At 39.6% G+C, this 26,087-nt stretch overlaps 1 protein-coding gene across 3 annotated transcripts in view; it reads right to left on the minus strand.

Annotated features, from left to right (window-relative positions):
* The window catches only part of phex (phosphate regulating endopeptidase homolog, X-linked), a 52,758-nt gene that overhangs the window by 10,953 nt on the left and 15,718 nt on the right, over window positions 1-26,087 (minus strand). For 2 of the 3 annotated variants that reach the window (XM_061239945.1, XM_061239947.1), the window contains exons 5-16: window positions 23,498-23,724; window positions 22,880-22,948; window positions 22,242-22,358; window positions 21,000-21,083; window positions 19,910-20,055; window positions 19,518-19,611; window positions 18,125-18,253; window positions 12,167-12,268; window positions 11,915-11,992; window positions 11,730-11,833; window positions 8,612-8,670; window positions 6,696-6,750 (exon numbers count right to left, since the gene is read on the minus strand). In XM_061239945.1, coding sequence (XP_061095929.1) covers window positions 6,696-6,750; window positions 8,612-8,670; window positions 11,730-11,833; window positions 11,915-11,992; window positions 12,167-12,268; window positions 18,125-18,253; window positions 19,518-19,611; window positions 19,910-20,055; window positions 21,000-21,083; window positions 22,242-22,358; window positions 22,880-22,948; window positions 23,498-23,724 — 1,264 coding nt within the window. The remainder of the gene's footprint in view (window positions 1-6,695; window positions 6,751-8,611; window positions 8,671-11,729; window positions 11,834-11,914; window positions 11,993-12,166; window positions 12,269-18,124; window positions 18,254-19,517; window positions 19,612-19,909; window positions 20,056-20,999; window positions 21,084-22,241; window positions 22,359-22,879; window positions 22,949-23,497; window positions 23,725-26,087) is intronic. The other variant, XM_061239946.1, reaches the window with a different exon arrangement.

The following is a 26,087-nucleotide window of genomic DNA, read 5'->3' on the forward strand; positions in this document are numbered from 1 at the left end:
CCTGTCTACCTTCTCTGTCCTCTTTAATCACTGCTATCATACATTCCTCCCTTACCTCTGGTCTTGTTCCCTCATCTCTCAGCTGCAATAACTCCTATACTCAAGAAACCCGGTGCAGACCCTAACAATTTGAGTAATTTTCGCCCATTTCAAATTTACCATTTCTTACCAAGATACTTGAAAAAATGGTTGCAGCCCAGGTACAAGCCCACATGATCAACAATAATCTGTTTGAGCAATTCCAATCTGGTTTTCGCTCCTTCCACAGTACAGAGACTGAAAATCACAAATGATCTATTAATGGCAGCTGATTCTGGGCTCTTAACCATACTTGTCCTTCTCGATCTGTCTGCAGGCTTTGATACCATCTCACATAACATCCTCCTTGAGAGACTAGCATCATTTGGAATCACTGGCACCTCTCTTGTCTGGTTTACATCATACCTCTCTGGCCGCACTCAGTTTGTCCAACTCAAAAATCTGAAATCACAGCCCACTCCAGTAACCACCGGTGTTCCCCAGGGTTCTGTTTTGGGCCCCCTCCTATTTATTATTTATCTCCTACCCCTTGGCAATATTTTCAGGAAATATGGGATTCAGTTTCATTCCTACGCGGATGACACCTGTCCACACCTGTCCACTGAGCCCACCTCCGCTCTTCCGCCCACTTCCCTCTCCGATTGCTTGCTGGAAATCAAATCCTGGTTCTCAATCAACTTTCTGAAGCTCAACAGTGAAAAAACAAAGGTTCTCCTCGTTGGCACCAAATCCATTTTGGCTAAATCTGACAGTTTCTCCCTCACCATTGACAACTCCACAGTCTCCCCTTCCCCTCAGGTTAAGAGTCTGGGTGTCATCCTTGACGGCACATTATCCTTTGAAAAACACATCAATAATGTTACTCGGTCTGCATACTTCCACTTACGCAATATTAATCGTCTTCGCCCATCACTTACACCTACCAGCACTGCCATTCTTGTCCACGCCCTGGTTACATCCCGTATTGATTATTGCAAATCCATCCTCTTTGGTCTTTCACGCAAGTGTCTCCATAAAGTTCAACTGGTCCAGAACTCAGCTGCCCGTATCATCACCAGAACTCCTTCCATTGATCACATCACTCCAGTTCTCCAGAACTTCATTGGCTCCCAGTTAAATCCCGTATTGATTTTAAGATGTTGCTGCTCACATTCAAAGCCCTTCATAACATGGCACCTTCATATCTCTCTGAACTCCTCCATAGCCACATTCCCTCACGTACTCTCAGATCCTCCTCTGCCTCCTTACTTGCCACACCATCTGCCCCCCGCCTGACCACCATGGGATCTAGAGCCTTTAGTCGTTCTGCCCCCCGCCTCTGGAACTCTCTGCCACAAGACATTCACAACATTGACACTCTCCTCACTTTTAAATCTAGACTCAAGACACACCTTTTCACACTAGCATATTTAACCTGACCCTGATTGATGAGTTTTATGTTTTATGTTGATAATTTTATATGTCTTGTTGTATATAACATGTTGGTGCTATTGATTGATTTGTTTTTATATGATGTTTTTACTGTGTCTTGTAAGGTGTCCTTGAGTGCTCTGAAAGGCGCCCACAAATAAAATCTATTATTATTATTATTATTATTAAATGGTATATTTCCAATTGGTATTTGGTATTTTTTACATTTACATTAAGTTTTATGCAGAGAAGGTAACTTTCAAAGATAATTTGCCTTAACCTTCATGGGTCCTGCCATTGTTGTGTGACGTCAGACAACTTATTGTGAAGTCAGGGTAGATCATTGAACTGTAATACAACTGGAAGGAAACAGCCACAGAAAAATGGATTGAATGGGCGTGAATGGAATGAAGTTTCCTTTCTAGCGATTATACAGTTCAATGGGGTGGATGGATTTGCCCCGAATTGTGACTTTGAGTGACGTTCTATTACACTTTTTCTAGTAGGATGTCGGAAAAACTTGACTTCCAAGTTGTCTGGAACGTAGCATTAGCTATAATTTTGTGATCTTGACACTGCGTGATGGTCAAAGCAGGTGCTTCATTACACCGATAAGGTATGTTTGAAAAACGTATATGATAAGACAGTTAATAAAAGTAAGTGTAAATTGTGAGGGACTGAGTTAATGAACATTATGTTACAAAAACAGAATGAGGCTAACCTAGAGTAACATTAGCTGCTAACTTTACAGCATTTTACAGAGCTAGCTATGTAACTAATGTTAACGTTAGGTATGTAATGAACTATGTAAGGCTAAAAAAAGGGGACCCTTGTGAACCACTACTGTGGATTATGCAAGCACTAAATAGCGATATGAATTTACATACTACATAAAGTAGATATGTCTAAATTAGTTTGATGGACAATCTATGAGATTGTTTGAGATTATATAGCCTAGATTATAAAATATTATTTTTCTCCACCCACTAGGTGGCTGTGTATGCACCCATTGCATTATGCAAGTATTTCCTCCTCCTCATCTGGCAAAAATAAAGCTATTATTCTATAACATAGAAATATTCCTTAAATTCTTACAAGCAAAAGTATAAAAGGAACAATTACATGTTATTATCTGATGCATGCATAGATGACATTAAAAGGACATGTCCATCCATTATCTGAACCCGCTTATCCTGGGTCGCAAGGGGGCTGGAGCCTATCTCAGCATACATTGGGCAAAAGGCAGGAATACACCCTGGATAGGTTGCCAGTCCATTGCAGGGCACACATACCATTCACTCACACACATCGGCAATTTAGACTCTCCAATCAGCCTAACCTGCATGTCTTTGGACTGTGGGAGGAAACCGGAGTACCCAGAGGAAATCCACACAAACACGGGGAGAACATGCAAGCTCCACACAGAGAGGCCTCGGCTGACAACCACAATTTTTTGGCACTAACTGAGAATAAAATCTTATGAATAGCACAATTTCTTGAAAAGAAGCACACATTAATCCAATGACACCTTGCATGTGGCTTGCATTAATTGTATGACTCACTTGGCGAGGAGACAACATTAAAAAGTTTCATAAGCGTACTGGCAAAGGGAGCTAGAGTGTGTGATTGCAGGGAAATGCAGCCCTACATTTAATACAACAGACAGTGTTATTGTGCCTCAATCAACCCACATAGCCTACATTGGAATTATTTTTAAAAACAAAATGGTTACAAAAACTCATGATAGGCTAGAAAGACTTGAGCAGTCAGACAGGTCGTATTTCGGAGCAGAGGCGATTACATAATCCAAGGCAAAATCAGAAAAATACCAAAAACAATTTGATGCTGCATAATTTGCCATTTTACTACATAAATCTCACATAAAATTTGAAAATATCTTTGCTATTTAAAATTGCTAATCACGTGTAAACTTTATTAGTTTACACGTGATTAGCAATTTTAAATATTAAACATAAATAAACATAAATAGCTTAATCATATGAAATATCTACCTATTATTTTTGTAGGTAGCTTATGAGAAGTAGCAAAATGCTAGAAAAAGTTCATCTTCATTTTGTCATTCTAGTAGCCTAATCTTAATTCCAAATTCAGAGTAAAAATACAGTTTTTAAGCTTTTAAAAGCAACATATCAAAGTGAAAGTAATAGCAGAGTTGTGCATTGTTTGGAGGCTAGCCAGCTTGTCACTGTTCACCAGTCACAAACAAACACATCAGCTGCGTTTGTGGCTACATGTATTTATTTTCATGGTTTGTGTGTTTTAATCTCAAGAGTAAATGTTCAGACTAAAATATAGTTTTAAAGGGTTTATACATAAGATGAGAAGTTATAGCCCTGGAGTTTCCTTGTGTCTGTAGTCTCCCAGCCTCACATAATTCTCTAGACAAAACTTTGAAAGCATTTTTCTCAAAAACAGGTTTTGTGTCACAGGACACAACGTTTTTTAGAGCAGGTCACATACAGTATGATCTGCATGGCAACTATTAGTTCAGGATCCTTGACCATCTTAGCCGAGTAGATTGTACACCTCCATCAGAACTCCTATGAGTAAAACGTAGAAGTAAATGTATATATGACATAGGCTCCAGCCCATATCAGTAATTTGTTCAACTTGACCTAAACAAAGCAAGTAGGCTACTAGGTTGTCATGGTAGAAATAAAGTGTTTATTAAAGCATGCGCTTAAGTGTTCTGAAACTTCCACAGTAACATTAGCACACTTAACATTAAGTAATTATATCGCTACAACTTGATGCGCAACAGAAAGTTATTGCGACAATGCTAATGGAAAACAAGTTAATTTGACATATGATGCGCTAGATTCCTTTTGTTTGCTAGAGGTGGATGAGAGTAGATCTAATTACATTTATTGCAACGGAAAAACTCTTGTAGCGAAATAAGGGCAGATGTCGCAATTGAAAGAAGCTGCTCTGCATTGGAATTCCACTATTTACCTGAGATAGGTAGCTTGATGACTTTAGATGGCTTCAAAGAGCCTCGAAAAAGATGTCTCAAACGCATTGCTAGAGCCCACCTTCATGCACGGCACAGTTAATACACCGTTAGTGGTGTAGCTATAAATCATTAGTTTAACTTCTCATTGGATCTTATAAGTGAGATTTCTACGAGTGAAAAGCATCGCTTCATAACATTACTCATTAGCAAATTATATCAGTACGATAGATGCTCATCAGCAGGACATTATTACATGAAGTTAATGCGCTACCACCATATTCTATTAATGAAAAACCATTAAGAGGAATCTTAAATTGCTACAAAGTTATAGCGATACAGGCACTAACTCCCTACAAAACATAATTGAAAAGGGGCTATTAATGCTTTTCATTTTAGCCAGTTCCTGGACCTGCTTGCTCTCCAGTAATATTACAGTGATTACTATTGTAAATAATTTGGGTTAAAGGCATGGACATAATCAGCTGTGCATTATGAATATAGTGTTAAAGCTGGGGTAGATGATCTTTTGGCACAAGCAGAATCTGGGCAGAAGAAGAAAGATTTTGAATGTATACAGCGGTGAAAAATCCATGTCCTCCTCTCCAATAAGCCAATCGGGGACGCGGGCCACAATTTTGACTGGCCGGTAAGCCGCCTCCTGGTTGAGAGCTGCTCTCATTGGATTTTAGCTACACAGAGCAATGAAAAACAGAAGCCTCGGAAAATCTGCCCTGGCACAGTCACAGATATCGGATTTGGTTGGTTTATCGCTAGATGTTGGAATGTGAAGATAATACACCAAAAGAAAAAATCGCTGGAGGAACGCATTGGCCAAATTATAGGAGAGATGTTGCTGTCTGGAATCACAGAGTAACAGTGATACATTTTCCCTGTCCTTGCACAGATCCAGAAGAAGGTGTCTGGGCAGTCTGAACTGACTCACAAGCCTCAAACAAAGTGCGCTAAGCACCAAATCATCTGATAAAGTAATAAATGCAAATGTAATGTAAAGACAGGTCAGCCATAGCAATAAATGCCTAAGCTATGACTGTTTATAGCAAACTTTGTTTATGTGTTTAATGGAATTTATATTCAACTCCAATAAAGTATGAGTTAATCAGGATTACCCAAGACAATGGGCCTCATATAAAATCCACTCATACAAAAATATTTGCTCTTAAAATTGCTCATACAAGTGACGTAAGAGAATTTAGTGCATTCACCAATTTACTTCTTTCAACAAATTTTTTTTATGAGTGGTCCCAACCTGTATGAATCATGTACAGTTAGCTTGCCGTTTTCCAAATCCAACATTTTTGGATGGTATGTTATTACAGTTTTTTCAGTTTGAATACACACATTTGTATATAGGTTATATATATAAACTTTATAAAAATAAACTTCATGTATGACCATGTTGAAGTTGACTTTTACTGTATTTGAATTACAATATAATTCTGGCTTTATTCATTTTAGCCTTGTTCATTCATTTTAACCCTGATTTTGTGTTAATTTGACTGTTAATTTGACCTGTTATTTGCTTCCCTCGGTCATCAATGCCCTAATCAGGTCACCCAGCTACATTAAATTCCCATACACTGCCATAGAGCAAGCACAAATTAGTGACTTCCTTGCGATCACTAGATTACCAAACATAATAGGAACAACAGACTGTAGCCTACATATGTAGGCTAAGCATGCCGCTCCCGATTTCCCTTCCTTAATCACAAGCAGTACCATTCCATCAACATCCAAATTATATCAGATGCAAAATACAACCTGCTAAATGTCATTGTTCAATCACCTGACAACAGAGGTAATGACTAAAGTGCTATCATTTCTACATGGTGCAACCAAAGTGTATAAAGTACCACTAGGTGGCTCCTGCTCAAAATATCCCAGAGACTTTCTGAATTAGGAAAGACTGTTTTTTGTCACTTTGTACCCTTGGTATGGAACTACAGGACCATATCCATTTAGATACTTTAGATTCACTTAATGAATTTAAATCTGCTGAAAATATGCTGTATTATTTTAATTCAAGCAATTTGTTTTACATGTACTGTTATGCGTTATGTGTGATGTATTATTGATTTTATTGAGATCTCATATCTCAATGGGGCTTCCTAGTTAAATACATTATAAAAATAAGTAAATAAAAAATAAATAAAATATTTTTAACTGGACTTGATAAAGTGGAGTTTTAAATGAAATAGAAATAAAAACAAAATTATAAACAAAAAACTATAATAACCAACCATGTCACACTCACCGTGGGTAGTTTAGTCCCCAGAAAAAGGGCTTTTGAAGTTCACCAGCAGGAAACCCTGTGAAAAATCAATGATTACAAAGTCTACTGTAAATATTTTCCTTTTTTCACAGGTTCAATAACACACTACTGTCTCTTACAGTCATCTTTCAACACATTCTTTCATTTAATTTATTATATTTGTTTTATCATTGCTCTCAGGCATTTAAATATAAATTTAAATATGGCATTGATTAATAGCCTCTATAACATAGTGGTGGGAACTCTAGTTCTGGTGTGTACAGAATTTAGTTTCTCTAATTATCCTGGCTCACTCATTGTCTGTATACACCAATACTGAATAACTTGTACAATGGGGAGGTGAAGTGAATGTCCTGCTAAATTGCATTTCTGGTATACTAAATGCTATGCTAGTACATTTCATCATAGACCGCAACAGTGACAACTTCATATAAGCAAATTAAGCATTAAATCGTTCTGCAACCAAAAATGACAAGGCTCTGTATCATCAGCAAATGATTGACATGCTGCTTTACCTGCCTTTAGACCGGAGTAAATAGTAAAAACAAAATAATACAAGAACAGTGTTCAGCTGTCATTCCTGAGCTTATCAACAACTTCAACTTAATTGGGAATGATTTGACTAATGTCAAGAAACAGACATGGCCCACCTTGCAAGCCCATGTAATAAAGGATAAATGTTACTCTAAATTAGGGGTCGGCAACCCAGGTCAGCTGCAGGGTGTGTTTGTTTTCGTTGTGACTCAGCACTTAATCAATGATCGATGAAAGCAGTTAATTACACAGTTAACTCACATCACCTTGTTTCTAGGGTCGGAATTGGTTGCTTATTTTAAGGTGAAAACAAAAACCGGCACACCCTGCAGCTCTCTAGGACCAGGGTTGCAGACATCGGCTCTAAAACCATCCATTCCTCTTTATTCCCTCTGCTGGTTTAAAAATGTACTGCATGATTCTGAAATACTATACATAATGTGTGTGCCACCTGATGTTATCCCTTATTGGGGCATGCAGTTTTGCTAGAGAATACAGGATATTGTAACTGTACAGTACTAAACATTAGCCACTCTCTCCATTTAAATAACTAGAACAATTACAATGATATAGACTTATACTCCTTATATATAAATTCTACCCTCTGATCTAATGAAAACCAACATAATCAGATGCTTAGCTTCACAGTCAGACAACAACTTAGGTTATTTTAAGTTTTTCTTTTGTTCTTCGGCTTCTTAATTTCAACTATTCATAGTCTGTAAGTATTTGGACAGTGACACATTTTTAGTTGTTTTTGCTCTGTACCCCGTAACCAAAATTACCTGTGTTACTGCACATATTGCCCCATATTACACCCATCGCTGTTGCTGTGTACTACTGGTATAAGTGTTTCCAAACCTGACTACCAAAGTTGGAAAGGCATTATGACCGAAGTTGACCAATTATATTTGGAAATTTAGATAACCAGAAAAAAATTGCATTAAACATAACATGGTCATTTGTTGCATATGTACTGCATTTTTCTACACCTTTACAAATGTATTAAATAAGAGTGCTATACCAACAGATTCTATATTCTGATCAGATTTGCACACCCCTATAAACACACCCTAAACAAGCATTGTTGCGCTATATCACACAGAGCCAAGTACTAAATCCATCTCTGCTTTGTAGTGTAACTCATTTTAACCCATAATATGCAATGTACAGTCCTGTACTGTGATATACACCGCTCTGTACTACATCACATACTTCGTCACTGTACCCAGTATTACGTAACACTGCCCCCTAAAGTCATCTGTTGATAACAATGTAAACTCTCATATTTTACAGAAGTTGCAGTTATGAAACCGCATTGAGCAATAGTTTAAACTGTGTAAGTCACCAGGTGCATATCTTACTTATTTGATTGGTCGAGGAGCTGTAGAAGGCATTAACTGTGGTGGGATTGGTGAACCATCTGAAAAACAGGCAGACAAAAACAGAGCCAGATAGATTAGCTCTGTCTGCTGTCATAACAGGTGATTTCAGGTGCATTCCTGCTGAAATGTATGTGTTAAACACTGAAGGATCAGGCTTTGAGTTCATAAGTTTTAAGTATTTAACCGGAAACTTAACTTTAATAATCCATTCTTGTTCAACTCTTCCACTAGCCTTTTGATAAAGTATTAAATGTTACTGGTTACTGCCAAAACTGTGTGTGTGTATGTGTGTGTGCGTGTGTGTGTATGTGTGTGTGTGTGTGAGCATGTTGAGCAATTCCCTAAGGCCCAGCCTGCAACGGGGCCTCCTGGTAGCTAAAGATGACATTAGCATATTGCACATTATACATATTTAATTCATCAATCGATTAATGGGTCTATATCTCCTATGAAGGGCAAAATTCCAAAAATAACTTGTGTGCTGGTCTTGTAACAATGTTTTAACACAAAAATCTCACCTATTGTACCTTTAAACCAGGGGTGCTAATAATTCTGAACCTGCTTTTTGGGGGAAAATGTTCTTTGGTTGATTCCACTGACTACCTTACGCATGTTGAAATATCAAGCTTATATCAATAAATGTTTTTTTTTTTTTTTACTTACTCTTGCCCTTTTCAAGGGTGCCAATAATAATATTTTTGCCCTTATCAAGGGTGCCAATAATTCTGGAGCCCACTGTAGTTCCTTTAGACTGAGATTAACTAAATTAAGTAAAATTGTATTGCCAATTTTTGATTCAAAACATTGATTCCAAAACATTGAAACATGAGAATAAACATTTGAGTTGTGATTGATAGGTTTGGATGTGCATTGAGAGGGACGACAGATAGATTTCTGCCTGGGGCAGACTAAACACGACTATGCGTTGGTGTGTTTGTGATACAACAAGAGATTAAAGATTCTCTTCTGCTGCTGGGAATGAAGCAAAGTAAAATCATACAGCAAAATCTAAACAGAAAACTGTTCCTCCAGATATTTTCACAACCAAAGCAAGAACCACTCTCTATATCCTCTTATATTCAATGAGGAAACTGTTCTACGGACATTCTCACAGTTCAACTGATTGTGTGACCTCAAACTCTTGTTTGGGTCATATCTTGAAGGAATTGCTTTTATCAAAGGTCTCAAAGTGGTAGAGAAGAGAAAGGAAGAAGAAGAGGATAGAAGCTGTGATAATCTATAACACTACTGCAGTATACTCTTTGTTGTACTATCTTAAGGGGAATCGGCTGCTATTTAATCAAAAGCAAAAAGCGAAATCTCCCAGGTTCAACTGTGTAACAGCAGAGGAACTTTACTGTAGGCTTTCTTCACAATATTTACTGAATCTCCAGAAGTTCTCTGATATCAAATGGAACCATCAAAAACACTGAATATTATTCACTGACAGCACCCTTTATTTTTTCATTTGATTTATGTAATTGTAATTCAGTGCCCTCTCCAGGAAGCTATCAAACCTGGTGTCTACAGCCCCAAAGCAGCACTCTCAATGTAAGTTCATGATACTGTTTATTAGCTTAGCCCTTACCCAGAAGGACCTATCTGAGACATTATCCATTTTGTGTAGCTGGACATTTACAAAACAAGTCAAGTTCCAGTACCTTTGCTTGAGGTTACAGTGGCAGTAAATCCCACCTGGGATTTGAATCATCTGTACCCTGGGGATTAAGTACAGACCTTTTCCTATAAACACTGCTGATGAACTCTGTTGCAGTCTGTCAAATTCTAAATAATTACCAAGCGGCCAAAAATGGGCTTAGTTTTTGATGTTCTCTTAGTGATCTTGTTGAGAGGCTGTGGAGGGATGGCGTGGTTAGGGAGCTATCTGCAGGTGAAGAGGGAACGGTTTAGCCGGCTTGCAACCGGAGCTGCAAGTCATTTGATAATCATAACTAATCCTTTATCTGGTCTACCTGCAATGAGATCGGGGCATGACACCAGAAACGCACACAGGAATGACAAACATTGGACTGATGTTGTGTCTTCCAGTCTCCTCTTTATGTGGTGTTGTGTCTATTTCGTTTGATTTTGTTTATACCTGCAGTAAAATAAACCTGTGTGCATTTAAATACATACTGAGTAGTTTGTGGGAGAACATTCAAAAATATTACAGTGGTGGCCTGGATGGGGGGAGAGGAGAATACAGCCAAGACAAAACCAGACATGGAAGGCCAAGTGGGAGTGAGGGCGATGAAATTGCCACTGGGGCAAGCGTTATGACAACTAGCGGCATTGCAGGAGGGACAGAGCACCGCCCGGTTTGAGTTGGCACAGGGACAGGCAGAGGATTGGGCTCTCCTGCAGAGCATGCTGCAGCTGAACCCTGCAGGTCAGCTGCCCAGATATCCCAGACTGGCAGGTACGCCAGATTGCACATGCCACAAATGGCATCGGGCAAAGACGTGGAGGCATACCTGGCCACGTTTGAGGGTACAGCACCTGCCTGCGGGTGGCCAACAAAAGAGTGGGCTGTGCGTTTGCTTCCTCTTCTCACCAGGGAAGCTCAGCAAGATGTGCATAGCCTGCCAGCGTCCTCCTAATCCAGCTACGTGGACCTGAAGTTGGCGATTCTAGACCGATAGGTCTAACAAGGGAAGACCACCATCGCCCTTTTGAGGTCCTTCTGATATGAGGCTGCCCCTTTGCCTTGCCGCAGCAGCTGCTAACCGGTGGCTGCAGCCAGCAGTTTCCAAGCTTGTGTCAAGAAAAAATGTGATACTTAAGGGGTTAAATTGAACTAACATAGCATGAGGTTAAAGAGTGCTATGTGAGACAGTCAGCACAAAGACAGTTTGTGTTCAGTAATGCAATTTTTCAAACAAACTGCCAAGGTCATTAATCAAGATAAGTGAAGGGGTGAGAGGGATGATGAGCTTAAAAGTAAGATTGCTCTGGTGCACAGGAATTATCTTGAACCAAATATAGCACAAGTAGAGGTGAAGGTGTGTGCAACCAAAACTACTTTTGCAACCAGAGCTACTTTGTCCAGCAAAAGAAGAAAGGAGTTTAAGGTCATGCGTTCGTTTCAAGAACTCACTCTGTGCGCGGGACAGTCTTGCGCAGCCAAGCAATGTCCGACTGAGCAAAGAAGCGCAGAGTCTGCATCACATTCCCAAAGTAATCCTTCTCCGAAAACGACAACTGCAAAGAGGAAAGAAAACACAAATCACATACAAATGTGCACACATGCATGCACAAACAAACAATCATACACAGACTCACTCTCTTTATGTCCTCATTGATGTAGGTGTCATTCAGGATAAACTCTGGATATCCAACCTTTGCTAAGACAGCATGAGCCTGACAGAAATAAATGGGAAGAGAGAGTTTTTGTACAGGGCACAGGTACCCTAAGTTAAGGCATAGGCACAGTATACCAACTGCTTACCTGCATAGAATGCAGGTAGATGCTGTTACTTGCACTGCACAGTAAATGATGTTACTTGTACTATAAGCACACATAAACACTGTTACCTTATCTTTGGCTTTGGATTTGGTGATGTCATCCATCCAGTCATTCTCCTTCTCTAGCATGTCTATGAACGCCCATCGAATTCCATCAATCAGCTCTTCCATCTGTGCAAAAATGAATGCATTTATTGCAATTACATAACCATTTATTTATATTCAAGATATACATGAATGGAGTTTTCTATTTACAGTTTCCAGAATTATTGGCACCCTTGATAAAAATGAAGAAAAAGGCTGCATATAATAAACAACAGAGACGATAATCTATGTTATGTTCAAACATATAGGAAAACTATATAAATTTATTTCTATACATTTACTCTCATGTTTTTTATTTTTTCTGAAAGTCAAAATTATTGGCACCCATACATTTGTTTTGTAAATAAAATCAGTTATCAAATCAAATCAGTTATATTCACAATAATATTTTACTTAATTTAGTTAATCTCAGTCTAATGGAACTATATCGTGTCATTCCATCACTTCCTAATTCACCACAGTATAAAAATGAGGTAAAAAGCATACAAAATCTCTTTTTATCAACATGCGAAAGGACTGTCAATTCAAAAGAGGCAGGTGGTAATTGAACACCACAAGTCTGGTAATGGATACAAAAAAAACATAAACAGTTCAACATACCACCTAGCACTGTAAGAGCAAAAAATTAAAAATTAAAAATTAAACCTATGGAATGGTTGCACACTTACCAGGAAGAGGATGCAACTGCACATTGCCTCCACAGACACATTGCACTTATTGAGCACAATAAATAAAACCAAGCATCTGGAGTTTGCGAATGCTATGGTCAGATGAGCCAAACATTGAAATGCACACCATCAACATGTTTTGCAGCAAAGCGGAATGCATTCCAAGAGACGCACCTCATACCTTGTCAAATATGGAGGTGGGTCATTGATCTTTTGGGGATGTTTTGCTGCCAGTGGACCAGGGGCACGTAATGATTTCAACAAAGTACCAGGACATTTTGGCAGAACATCTGGATTTTCCAGGTGGACAATGACTCCAAACATACATAAAAATCCATACATGAATTAAGTGAAAACATCACCCATGTTCCGCAATGGCCATCTCAGTCTCCAAACTTAAATCTCATCAAAAAGACTGTGGTCTGAACAGAACTGGGCAGCCTGCAAACCAAAGCATATGAATGATCTTGAAAAGGTCTGCATGGAGGAATGGCCAAACGTCCCTCCAAATGTGTTCTCTAACCATATCACAAATTATAGGAAAAGACTCAAAGCTGTCATCCTTGCCAGCGGTGGTTGCACAAAGTATTAAACCAAGGGTGCCAATAATTTTTATTTTATTTTTTAAATGTAAGATTTTGGTTGATTCCCTTGAATGATTAATGAAGCTGTTGGGACCACATGACTACACTCCCACAGGACACTTCAGTGACATTTACAGCACTGCCCCTGCGTGATGTTCAGTTACAGGTAAACCAATACTAAAACAAAGCAATAAACATTTACGATATAAAACCAGAGACATTTAAAATCTCTCATTTAAAATCTTCACCGCTCTTCATTCACTCACTACTTATGTACATGGATTTCTTATTATTTTATTTTTTAATAAATTTGCAAAAATTTCTAAAATACCTCTTTCATGTTGTCATTATGGGGTGTTGTGTGTAGAATTTTGAGGAAAAAAATTAATTTATTCCATTTTGGAATAAGGCTGTAACATAACAAAATGTGGGAAAAGTGAAGCGCTGTGAATACTTTCCGGATGCACTGTATGTCTTGCCCTCCTGTTCCTGATGCTCAGACAGAGGCTGAGTTCTCCACAGCAACTAGTTCTCCACAGGAATAGCGTACCTTGCGGTAACAAAAGTCTCGGCCTATTTTAATCAAAGTGGTGCCCACACATTGTTGCATCAGCTGACCAGTAGAAACTGCAGAGAACAACTTTTCTTAACAGTAAGATCTCCCCTGAACCACAATTGCTCCGGGTTGCTTCTCAAAGAACAGCCCACAGCTACCCCCAGAGAAAACCACACATGTGAAAGGACAGTAAGGCTGACAACCATTTACCAATAAGGTGTACCTATTTATTTTTGATCATTTGAATGCATTCAGTTCCGTGAACCAGTGCGTGCGTATGTACAGTGGGAGCAATAATTATTTGATCCCTTGCTGATTTTGTAGGTTTGCCCACTTACAAAGAATGGAACTGTGTAGAATTTTAATCATAGGTACATTTTAACATTGAGAGACAGAATATCACAAAATAATCCACAATAACAACATCATAAGTTTGATAAATTTATTATCATATTTTTGCATGAAATAAGTATTTGAACCCCTACCAATCAGCAATAATTCTGGCTCCCACAGACCAGTTAGTTTTCCATTAAGAAGCAATCCTAATCTCAGCTCATTACCCAAAACACCTGTGTCAACTCGTTACATCGTTATGTAGCTGTATAAAAGACACCTGTCCACACAATCAATCAGATTCCAACGTTTCCACCATGGGCAAGACAAAGGAGCTGTCTAAGGACATCAGGGACAAAATTGTAGACCTGCACAAGGCTGGAATGGGCTACAAGAAAATAAGCAAGCAGCTTGGTGAGAAGGTCACAACTGTTGGAGCAATTATTCGAAAATGGAAGAAACACAAAGTCACCGCCAATCTCCCTCGGTCTGGGGCTCCACGCAAGATCTCGCCTTGTGGGATATAAATGATGAGAAAGGTCAGGGATCAGCCCAGTACTACACAGGAGGAGCTTGTTAATGACCTGAAGGCAGTTGGGACCACAGTCACGAAGAGAACCATCACTAACACACTACACCGTGAAGGATTAAAATCCTGCTGCGCGCTCAAGGTTTCTCTGCTGAAGAAGGCACATGTACAGGCCCATCTGAAGTTTGCCAAAGAACACCTGGATGATCCAGAGGAGGCTTGGGAGAAGGTGATGTGGTCAGATGAGGCCAAAATAGAGCTATTTGGCATCAACTCAACTCGCCGTGTTTGGAGGAAGAGAAATGCTGAGTACAACCCCAAGAACACCATCCCCACTGTGAAGCATGGAGGTGGAAACCTTATGCTTTGGGGGTGTTTCTCAGCTAAGGGGACAGAACGACTTCACCGTATCTAGGGGAGGATGAATGGGGCCATGTACCAGGAAATTTTGGGCGACAACCTCCTTCCCTCAGTGAGAGCACTGAAAATGGGTTGTGGATGGGTCTTCCAACATGACAATGACCCAAAACATACGCCCAAGGCAACAACGGAGTGGCTCAAAAAAGCATATTTAGGTCCTGGAGTGGCCTAGCCAGTCTCCAGACCTAAATCCCATCGAAAATCTGTGGAAGGAGCTGAAGCTTCGAGTTGCCAAGCGAAAGCCTCGGAACCTTAAGGATTTGGAGAGGATCTGCAAAGAGGAGTGGACTAAAATCCCTTCCAAGATCTGTGCAAACCTGGTGAAAAACTACAACAAACATCTGACCTCTGTGCTTGCCATCAAAGGTTTCTCCACCAAGTATTAAGTTTATATGATGTTGTTATTGTGGATTATTTTGTGATATTCTGTCTCTCAATGTTAAAATGTACCTATGATCAAAATTCTACACAGTTCCATTCTTTGTAAGTGGGCAAACCTACAAAATCGGCAAGGGATCAAATAATTATTGCTCCCACTGTAGCTATAGGGTTCAACTACACACGTAGCCTCTCTTGCTCCTCACAACTAACTCTAACGCTCCACTCAGAACTGATAGGACAGATTACACCCACAAAGATTCATCCTAAACCTGGATTAAATCAAGGTTTATCTATTAATGCAGTTGCACCAAACTTTAAACCTAGATTCACAGAAAACCTAGATTAATTTGCATCATGTTGCTTCACTACTTTAAACTCAGATTTAAATTTCAGTTTAGGATTCAATTTAAACTTGCAGCAGAGGTGGTTAAAAATGGCCACAATGGCAGCATACATTGAAGAAAACCGAACCGAGTTCCTTGACGGAAAATAAGACATCATCTCAACCCTGTTTCGTCCGCAAGTATATATCCATACTGTTCCATCAACTGATATACTATATATCTTTTGTGGCTTCTGACACGCTGGTGTGACATTTTACCTTGTTCCTAGCTAGCTATGGGGCGACATGGCTCAGGCAGTAAGAGCAGTCGTCTGGCAGTCAGAGGGTTGCCGGTTCGATCCCCCGCCCCGGGCTGTGTCGAAGTGTCCCTGAGCAAGACACCTAACCCCTAAATGCTCCTGACGAGCTGGTTGGCACCTTCCATGGCAGCCAATTGCCGTTGGTGTGTGACTGTGTGTATGAATGGGTGAATGAGAAGCATCAATTGTACAGCGCTTTGGATAAAGGCGCTATATAAATTCCAACCATTTACCATTTAGCTAGCACCAACACTAATAAGTTAGCCTCAAAACCTCTAAACTAACTGTAACTATTTGAATGTATTTGCCTGCACGAGCACTGACTGTTTTCTGAACATAGCTAGGTCTGTAATCATTGCATTCCTCGTAAAAGAGAATAAAACGTAGCCTAATACTCATGGTTAGTCTCAAATGTGCAGCATTGTTGGTTTGTTTTCATTACTCCATCATGGCGGACAATGATAATGAATTGCAGGTCAAGGTTTAATCACAGGTTAAGATGTTAATCACAGATTTGTTAAGCAATGCTTAAAATGAAGTGGTACAGCATAACATATCGGTGCAACCCATCTTAAATTAATGTAGCCGGTAGCTGTGAATAACCCACTAATTGTTTATTATATCACTTTGAGTTGAAGGTCTTTGTCAAGTGATACCTATTAGATTATTCCGCCACGGAGGCCTACCCAAGCTACCTTTACAAGGGGCACGTGTGTTAACGGGCGCATGTGCACAAGCACCCACATAGTCATACCTCTCCTTCTCTTTCTCCCTGTTTATGTTCTGTGTTTATACATTTTTTACATTTATTTTATTAAACCCGGTGTCTGTTTGATGTCACATGAACATGAGATCTGAGTCAAATCAGCATCAGGCTATCTATTATATTTGATCATACATAGAGTAGTGGCATATCGCCTACAAAGCACACTATGTTACACATGTTGGAAAATGTCAATAACAGTATTATATTCGTTTACAGCATTTACTGTGCATTTATATCTACACTCAATGACCACTTTATTTGATAGACCAATACACCAGCTTGTCAATGTAAGTATCTAATTGTGAAATGATTGGTGGTGCCAGATCTCCTGAGATTTTCACAAACAACAGTCAAGGGTTTCTTGACTGAAGAAAAACATGAAAACACTCATTTTGTGGCAGTTCAGTTGGTGAAAAAACCTTGCCTATGAGGTCAGAGGAGAATGGCCAGAGTTGACAGTAACTCTGAGTAACAGTAGGATGCAGAAGAGCATCACACAGTGAACACACAACATGTCAAACCTTGATGTAAACGGGCTACAGCAGCAGAAGGCTAATACAGGTGGATCTTCAAAAATTAGAATATCTTGGAAAAACATTTTTTACGTAATTTAACTCAAAAACTGAAACTTGCATATATTCCAGATTCATTACACATAAAGTGAAATATTTCAAGCCTTTTTTTGTTTTAATCTCGATGATTACGGCCTATAGCTCATGAAAATCCAGTATCTCAAAATATTAGAATATTACATAAGACCATCCAAAAAAAGGATTTATAATACAGAAATGTTGACCTTCTGAAAAGTATGTTCCAGGTAAGTCCAAAAAATATGTCTCATAAATACCTAATAAAGTGTTATGGCTCTTAGATTTTCTTTCCTGTAGTATGTCAGAAGACCAACAGGGGCCAGTACCAGATCACACTTTCCACTTTTGATGTGGAGTTACTGTAAGGGTGTTTGTGAGGAATGTTTAGATTTTTTGAGCATTAGCATATCATTTGACTACTGAGACGTGTACATCTGGGTGGGACCAGGTTACCATGAGTTTCTTGTCTTCTTGAAAGTGTTTTTCAACGAACATTCGTCCCCCAGCGTACATCAGGGTGTTTTCCACATAGTTGACACACTTGTCCCAGCGTGGGGTCAGTGAGGTTGTTCCCGTGGTAACCTGCAGATAGAGTGGAATGATCCAGACCCACCTGCATCTTAGTAAAATGAACAGTATAGTATATAGTACAGTACACACTACACATAGAGCCCATTCTATATAATAGGGGCATGCAGAGACAACACTATCTGTATCTGTACCTGTTTAACCAGCAAAATAATCTGTATCCGGATTCAGATAGAAAAACATAAGTGGACTGCTTAGTCTTTTTATGTTAATGTAATTAGCATTGCAACTGTTGTGATTTTATGAAATATAATAGTAGATCATTTCTTTTTAAAGCTGTATTTTCCAAGGGCACTGGCAGAGATTGATAGCCATTATATAAAACCACATTTTATAATGTCTGAGTATTGCCACCTGAGTGATAACAAATACTGGACAGCAAAACACTGCTGACTAGACTTTGTAACACTTGATTTTGTTATAATAGGAATCCAGCAAAAAAAATATCAGTGTAGCTATTTTGCCAGATTTGCACAGTACTTCTCGCTCTGAAAGTGTGTGCATGCTTGTGCGTGCATTTGTATGTGTGTATTTTTCTGCCAGTCCCTTAGGACCAACTACACTTTGGCACTTGCTGCTCAGATCCAAAGAGGGGGCAGTGTTTGGCTCACTGTACAATTAGTGCATTTAGCTAAATGAACAGGGGCAAGGTGATTCTGGTTGGTGCTGGGAAGAGTGCAGTAGAAAATCTACTGGTTAATGATTAGGGTTAGTGCTGAATGATAGACTTTAGTGGTGAATAGTCATGCTGTTTAGTGCTGATTTTGGATACAAGTTAGTGGTGATTAGTGATGCTGGTTAGTGCTGAGTGGTGATGCTGGTTTGTGGTGATTACTGAGGCTGGTTACTGCTGATTGCTGATACTTGTTAGTGGTGATTAGTGATGCTGGTTAGTGTGGATTGTTGATACACTTTGGTGGTGATTAGTGATGCTGCTTAGTGCTGAGTGGTGATGCTGGTTTGTGGTGATTAGTGAGGCTGGTTTCTGCTGATTGTTGATACATGTTAGTGGTGATTAGTGATGCTGGTTAGTGCGGATTGTTGATACACTTTAGTGGTGATTAGTGATGCTGGTTAGTGCTGAGTGGTGATGCTGGTTTGTGGTGATTATTGATGCTGGTTAATGCTGGCTATTGATACACATTAGTGGTAATTAGTGATGCTGGTTAGGCGATCGGTCATGCTGGTTAGCGTTGGTTGATGACACTGGTTAGTGCTACTTATGGATCTTGTTACTGGCAGTGCAACTACTACTGACCCGAGCAAAGTCCAGATATCTGTAGAGGAAACGGCGGCTGAGTGTGGTGATTCGGGAAAAGGTCGCTCGCCAGACCACATAGTTTGCCACCGTCCTGGAACCACAGCACAGATGAGAGGAAGAGAAAGAGGGGGAGCAAGTTAGAGGTGGTTTGCAGATACCCAAAAGCAGACAATGACAGCAGTTCTGTCTCAATGCCAATCACAGTAAGGACACCCAGAGGACATGATTACACCACAATAAGCACATAACTACTGTTTGGTCCAAATATACTATAGGATATAACAGGGTCCTGGTTGCTCTGTGATTGGTCCACAGGATTGGTAGTGTAAAGTTTAACCATTGAAAACAGTTTAAGGCAGTGTAATGGTACCTTTAGTAGTGCATGTTACCTTTTCTTTGTGGTGCTAAGTAGTTTGACGAGCTCCTTGAAGTACTTGGGAGTGCGTACAATCACCTGCTCTGATGTGGACAGAGACTTCAACTCAGGATACAGAGATGTGTCGATAACTGCCTTCACAAACTCCAGCCAGTTAAACTACAGAGAGAAACAGGGTGAATAAGAGAGAGGGACAGAGAACAGATTTATGGCCCTATTTTCCGGCTTGACGTACTGGCGATCTCATTTTCGACACGAATCTGAGATCCTAAATTTCTGGACTTGCTATGTGTCAGAGTGTGTCAGTGAAGAGCGAGCGGCACATTGCTATTTTGGTGTGGCTTACTCGCAGATTATTGCCATTTCCGGACAGACAGGCTGTTCTTGTATTGTACTGGGGGTATTGCATTCCATTCTTTTTGTTATACCTGTCTGTAATGGGATGTATACGAATAAACCCAATTTGAACATGAAATGTTTTTAATGTTTTTCATTTTATGTGCATGAAATAAAAATGAATGTGTGTAATGAGCATTTATTTAAGAAAAGTTATAAACAATAAAGCTAACAATATTGTACCTTTTCCATTTGACAGACTTTTACTGTAATATTCACTGACATTCTTACAGTCTATGTAATTTCTGGAATCATTGCCACTTCCTGTAGTCTGTCTCAATGGATTTATGGTGAGAAAAAAAGTGTTGACATCTGGTTTACACAAGTGGTAGACTGGTTCCAAAAATGTTGCCCAGTAAAAGCCAATGGCCAGTAGGACTAAATACATGTGATGATGGGATATAGGATTAAACTTTCAAATCACATTAGCACCTGTCAGTTTTCATAGTCCATGTCAGTTGTTTAATTAAGCCATTTATTTTTCTTAACTGACAGCCAACCTCTATGCCACAAAAACCCTCTACACTCTCTGTAGGGACTGTGGATGTGGCCACATCTCCTTTCCGTGCAAAAAAATATCAATATTCAATAGTCCCACCTCCCGCCTCACTAGTGACTGCGCCCACATGCCCTGTGAAGTTGACTCTGGAAAATAGGGCCCTTAAAGTTACAGATAAACAGACAGGTGTGTATTGTAGGTGTCTTACGTCTGGGATAGTCTTCTGAAGGCGAGACAGGCTGTACTTGTTGTACAGGTTCTCACTAGTCCGATTTTCAAATGGAATCAGGATCTAGGGATATAGCAGCAGCACATCTTTCAGTCATACTGTTGGTTAGTGCATACTGTCACCTACATATCAGCCATTGCATACACAACTCCATAACCTACATAACACACAGAGATTTGCTGGTTGGTTCATTCTGTTGAGGTACTGCTCTACTGCAATCGTAAAATTCATAAAATTGAAAATTGCCTGAAATTGCACTTTTTTAATTTAGATTTTAACCCTTTTCCAGTGTTTTTTATTTTGTCAATATTTCTGTGGATTCCTCTTTCATTCATTTTTTCAAATGTCTTCCCTTTTGGCAGTAATGTTACATCCAAAGTGACATTTTCGATTTGTATTGTAATCCAGCTCATTTGCAAACTTCCGCCTTTTCTCTGTTTTGACGATTCAGCACCGTCTTCTCCACAGCCAATCATATATCAGTATTAGATGAAAACCAAGGATAGGATTTGGAAGCAAAGATTTTACATCATCCACAAGAAGACACGTCACCGCCATAGCCATGCCCCTTCTCGGGGGCAGGTGTTACAAGGTGGCAATAGGGTATTGGAGCTAAATTAGCAATATGTTATATATCAATATCTGATATTTTTTAAATTATATTTCTATCTGAAAGTCTTTTGAGAATTTCCATACTAAGTTAACATTTTTGTGAGGAATTGATTTTGAGAACGAGAGTGCAGATGCAGATTTGACACCAGCGCCAATGTGCACCTGCACCTGCACTATTGCCCTGTCGCCACGTCCGGCAATACACTTGTGTTATGTTAAATCATTATATATATATATACACACACACACTCAGTGAGCACTTAATAGGCAGTAGTTTGAGTAGTTCTTGCAAAGCTTTGAATTAACTTGTGTGCAGTATTCAGAGTGCTGGACATCTTAACAAGGATATTGTTTGTTGGAACCAATGGATTCAGAAAATAAACGTATTATACTTAATCCTCACTTCCCCGACAGGAGGTTGGAGCAATGTGCATTGGTAAATACAACTAACCATTCAATCGTTGGGGAGAAGAGAAAGTTCATTGCCCTCGGTTAGGTACTGATACGCTTTGGCTCAGCTTCACATTTATATTTACACTGAAATCAGGCCTATAGTTCATCTGACTCCCCTCAGCTGTGCTAGTGACACTCTATGTGACGCAACCCGACCTCTGCCAACTTTATCTCAAAGGCCAGAGTATCCTTCATCTGGGTCTCTGCAGACTGCTGATTTGCTCCCAGCATAACTGCGGTGTCCACCATCAGACTTAGCAGGGCCTCACGGTACTAAGAGATAATGACACAATATTACATTATCACAGTACATGCCCAGAAATACGTGGCTAGATATGCACACATACCATAAAAAGAGGTTAACATGGGTAGATGCTGTACTGGGTATATTTAGAGATAAAACATTGTGAAATGCCCAGGTATGTAAGAAGGCAATGAGCAAATAGAAAAAGAAGGTGAAAGAGGGGAAAAACTTGTAGTTTCTACAAACTATTAGGCTAAGGAATGCACACAGAAGAGCAATATAATTTGTGCTCTGTTGAAGCATCAGCCTGTGTTGGATTGGTCTGCCCCATTATCTGAGTGGTGATGCACATTTGCTTATGAGTGATCCTCATACCTATGCATGTTTGTTGCAAAATACAGGTTGCTCTTCTATACATATTTTGTCATACTGAGATAGATGCATGGGCATATGTTGCACAGGGAATATGCAGAGAAATAGAGAGTATTATGGTATTCCTTACACAGAAAGCAAGATTCTTACTCTCTGTGGTAGGTTAGTCAGGACTTACTGCCTGTGCGTCTGTGGTGTTGGTGAGAAAGTCCTCCCGAGAAGATAAAGACAGTGTTGCCTGATCCATCTGGAGATTGAGGGGGGGGGGGTTACAATGTATGCAGTGTTACCTGAAAATATTAAAGAACTGTACTGTTTAGGTTAGGGTACATGTGTGAAGGGTGCTCTATTTCAAACTCATTGTGATCAAAGCTATAAGATTACTTTTTTTTTCAAGATTGCTGTTTTGATCCATCAAGCTACACGGTTTTTACTCGCTACTTAAAAAAATAAAATAAAATGAATGAAGCATGTGTATGAAATAAACAATATGACTATATTAACTACCAACAAATACATGTAAAAGGACATAGCCAAGGACAAAAATTGTTCGGTCCTTGGGCACACCTTTTCAACTGTAATATAGTGCCAGAAACTCCAATTACCAGACCTCTTTTCATTAGAAAGTAGAGATGACAGAAGGAATGAAGAACCTGACCATCTGCTTAAGCTGTGGTTACTGATTATAGTCTTAGTGATTATAGGCTCATATTGATGATGTATTGGTTATTGTTTGGGTCATGTAATGATAATGTACTGATTATGATGTATGTACTGGTTACGGTTTGTGGCTTACCTTGATGATGTACTGGTTGGAGTTCTTGTCATCAGGGGAGACATAGAGTCTCACAAGGACGGATTTGCTAAACTGGGTGCGGACCTGGGTCATGGTTTGCAGCACATTGAACTGGCTCTCCTCCCAGCGCCAAGCCGGGCCCAGAGAGTCCTCCAGAACTGGCCATCGCAGCTCCTTCTGCTTCAAGACCTTCAGCAGAGGCTTTGCATCCTCCATCTCCAGTGCCGCTGCAGGTCAGCGTGAATAGAGGAGGCAGGGAATCAGGAAGAGTCCTCACACTCACCCACATTGGCACAGAACCACAGCCAGGCAAAATCGTCATCTTACTCACCCACACACTCTACAATCACAGACTTGCCTAGGAATCAAGAAGTCCTCACACACCAAAACCAGGTAAAATCAGCACCCTCACACTCACCTACACACACCATAACCACAGCCAGACAGAATTATACCCATACACACTACAATCACAGCCAGGTAAAATCATCATCCTCACACTCACCCACACACATCACAACCACAGCCAAGGAAAATCATCCTCACGCTGTTCCAAAAACAGAAGAACCACAGCCAGACAAAATCATCATCTCACACTCACCTACACACAACACAACCATAGCCAGGTAAAATCATCATCTCACACTCACCCACACAATCACAGCCAGGTTAAATCATCATCTCACACTCACCTACACACACAAGAACCACAGCCAGGCAGAATTATCATCCTGACACTCACTCACACACACCACAACCACAGCCAGGTAAAATCTGAATCTCACACTCACCCACGCACACCACAACCACAGCCAGACAGAATCATCATCACACTCACGCACACACATCATCACTTTGCATTTTAAAGCAGGTTTTATTTCCAACATGTCCAATGTGTCCCATTTGGTACCACATATCTTGTATCACACATTCAACATTGCTTGCCCACAAACTGTGTCGGTGCATAGCATACAATTTTTAAACTTGTGTGATGAATTGATAGATCTTGCATGAAAATGTGTATTGTAGAGTTTAGAGTGTATATTCCTATGGTCTCATTCATATAGGCCTACTGTATTTTGTTCTGGATAAAAGCGTAGAAGCAGATGCATAGCCTACAGTATATATGTATATGGGCCTATATATAATCATGAATATAAGTCATGGCTAACTACGGTGCATTTACAGTCACTCAGTGATAGTGTCACCTACAAAACCCACTTTTATTCTCACTGTAAGAATAAATGTTACAATGTCATATATACAATTAATTTTGTATTGGTTGAATTTATCAAAATATGCTGCCGTGTTAATACTATACAAATAATTGGGTATAAATGAGAAAGAGTTCTGCACAAACTAAATATAAACTCCAGGACTGTAGCATGTTGTCAAAGATCTGTGCTGATACCTCGATGGAGAGCAGGCTGATGTTAGCGTTAGGGCTGATTAATATAATTTCCTGTCTTTTGAGGCTTTCAGTAAATGCAAACATTTAACTTAAAACGTAGTTTTGTGATTAATTTCCTTCGTTTTTACACCGGGAGTTTCAATGAATACTTGATAGGTCACTGTAAGTATGCATTAAAAATAAAATCCTTGGTTGAAAACTTGTCTTACATGAAATAATAATTTTGGCCACTTGCCAACGTTAACTAGAGATACAGTTTTTTTCAATTGCTTTGGCCCAATTGTCAAATCAAAATTTACTTTCTCAAAACAATTATGTGAACACCTCAAGAACATAACATCACTTGTTCACAGCAGAACACCATTTCTGATTGCATTCTACAAATTGAAATGTGAAGCACATTTATACAAATGTTAAAGTACAATCGTCAACAATTGCATCAATCTTGTTGATGAGAATAAATTATGTTTTTTCAGTTTTTGTCAGGTTCTGTGTTTTTCTGTATCTGTTTTTGTCTAAGTTCTTTTCGTTCCTTCTTTCCCTCTGTGACCACCATAGTCTGTCTGTCTTCCCATGCATTCCCACTCATTCATCTCACCTGTTCTTCATTTAGTGTCTCCGCCTCCCATTCCTGATATGGATTTCTTTCCTGTCTTTTTATCTTGCCTCTCACCTGTTTCTCATTGTCTGTTTATAAGTTTTGTATTTATACCTGTCCTTTTCATCTTCTCATTGCTAGTTCATCTTCTCCAATTTCCTGAGTCTTCCCTTGTATTCTTCTTCCCGATTCTTTCTTTTTGCCACCCTGGGTTTGTGTTTCTGCCTGGTTTTCACTTTCTTTGTTTTTGGTTTCTTGCCTTCTTGCTTTCCCGTTTTTGTCTGTTTTTCTGCTCCCTGATTTGTGGGATCTTTAGATTTTTGTTTTTCTGCCTGGGTTTGACTCCCATTTTAGGTCTTCCCTGTGCTTTTTGTCACCGCTGACTCTGCCTGGGTTCCTGACCAGTTTTACTCTCTAACACATCTGTGTAACTAGGGTCATGGGAGAACCTGCTTAGGCAAACATTGAACAGAGGAAAGTGCCTGCTCATCGAAGAGGAAGAGGAGTAAGGATCCATGGTGGTATGGTTAGGAGAAGACCACAAAACAGAGGAAGAGGCAGAAGAGGACAGATGCACATGT

The sequence above is a fragment of the Conger conger genome, chromosome 4 (assembly GCF_963514075.1).
Source record: "Conger conger chromosome 4, fConCon1.1, whole genome shotgun sequence".
Classification (NCBI taxonomy): Eukaryota; Metazoa; Chordata; class Actinopteri; order Anguilliformes; family Congridae; genus Conger; species Conger conger.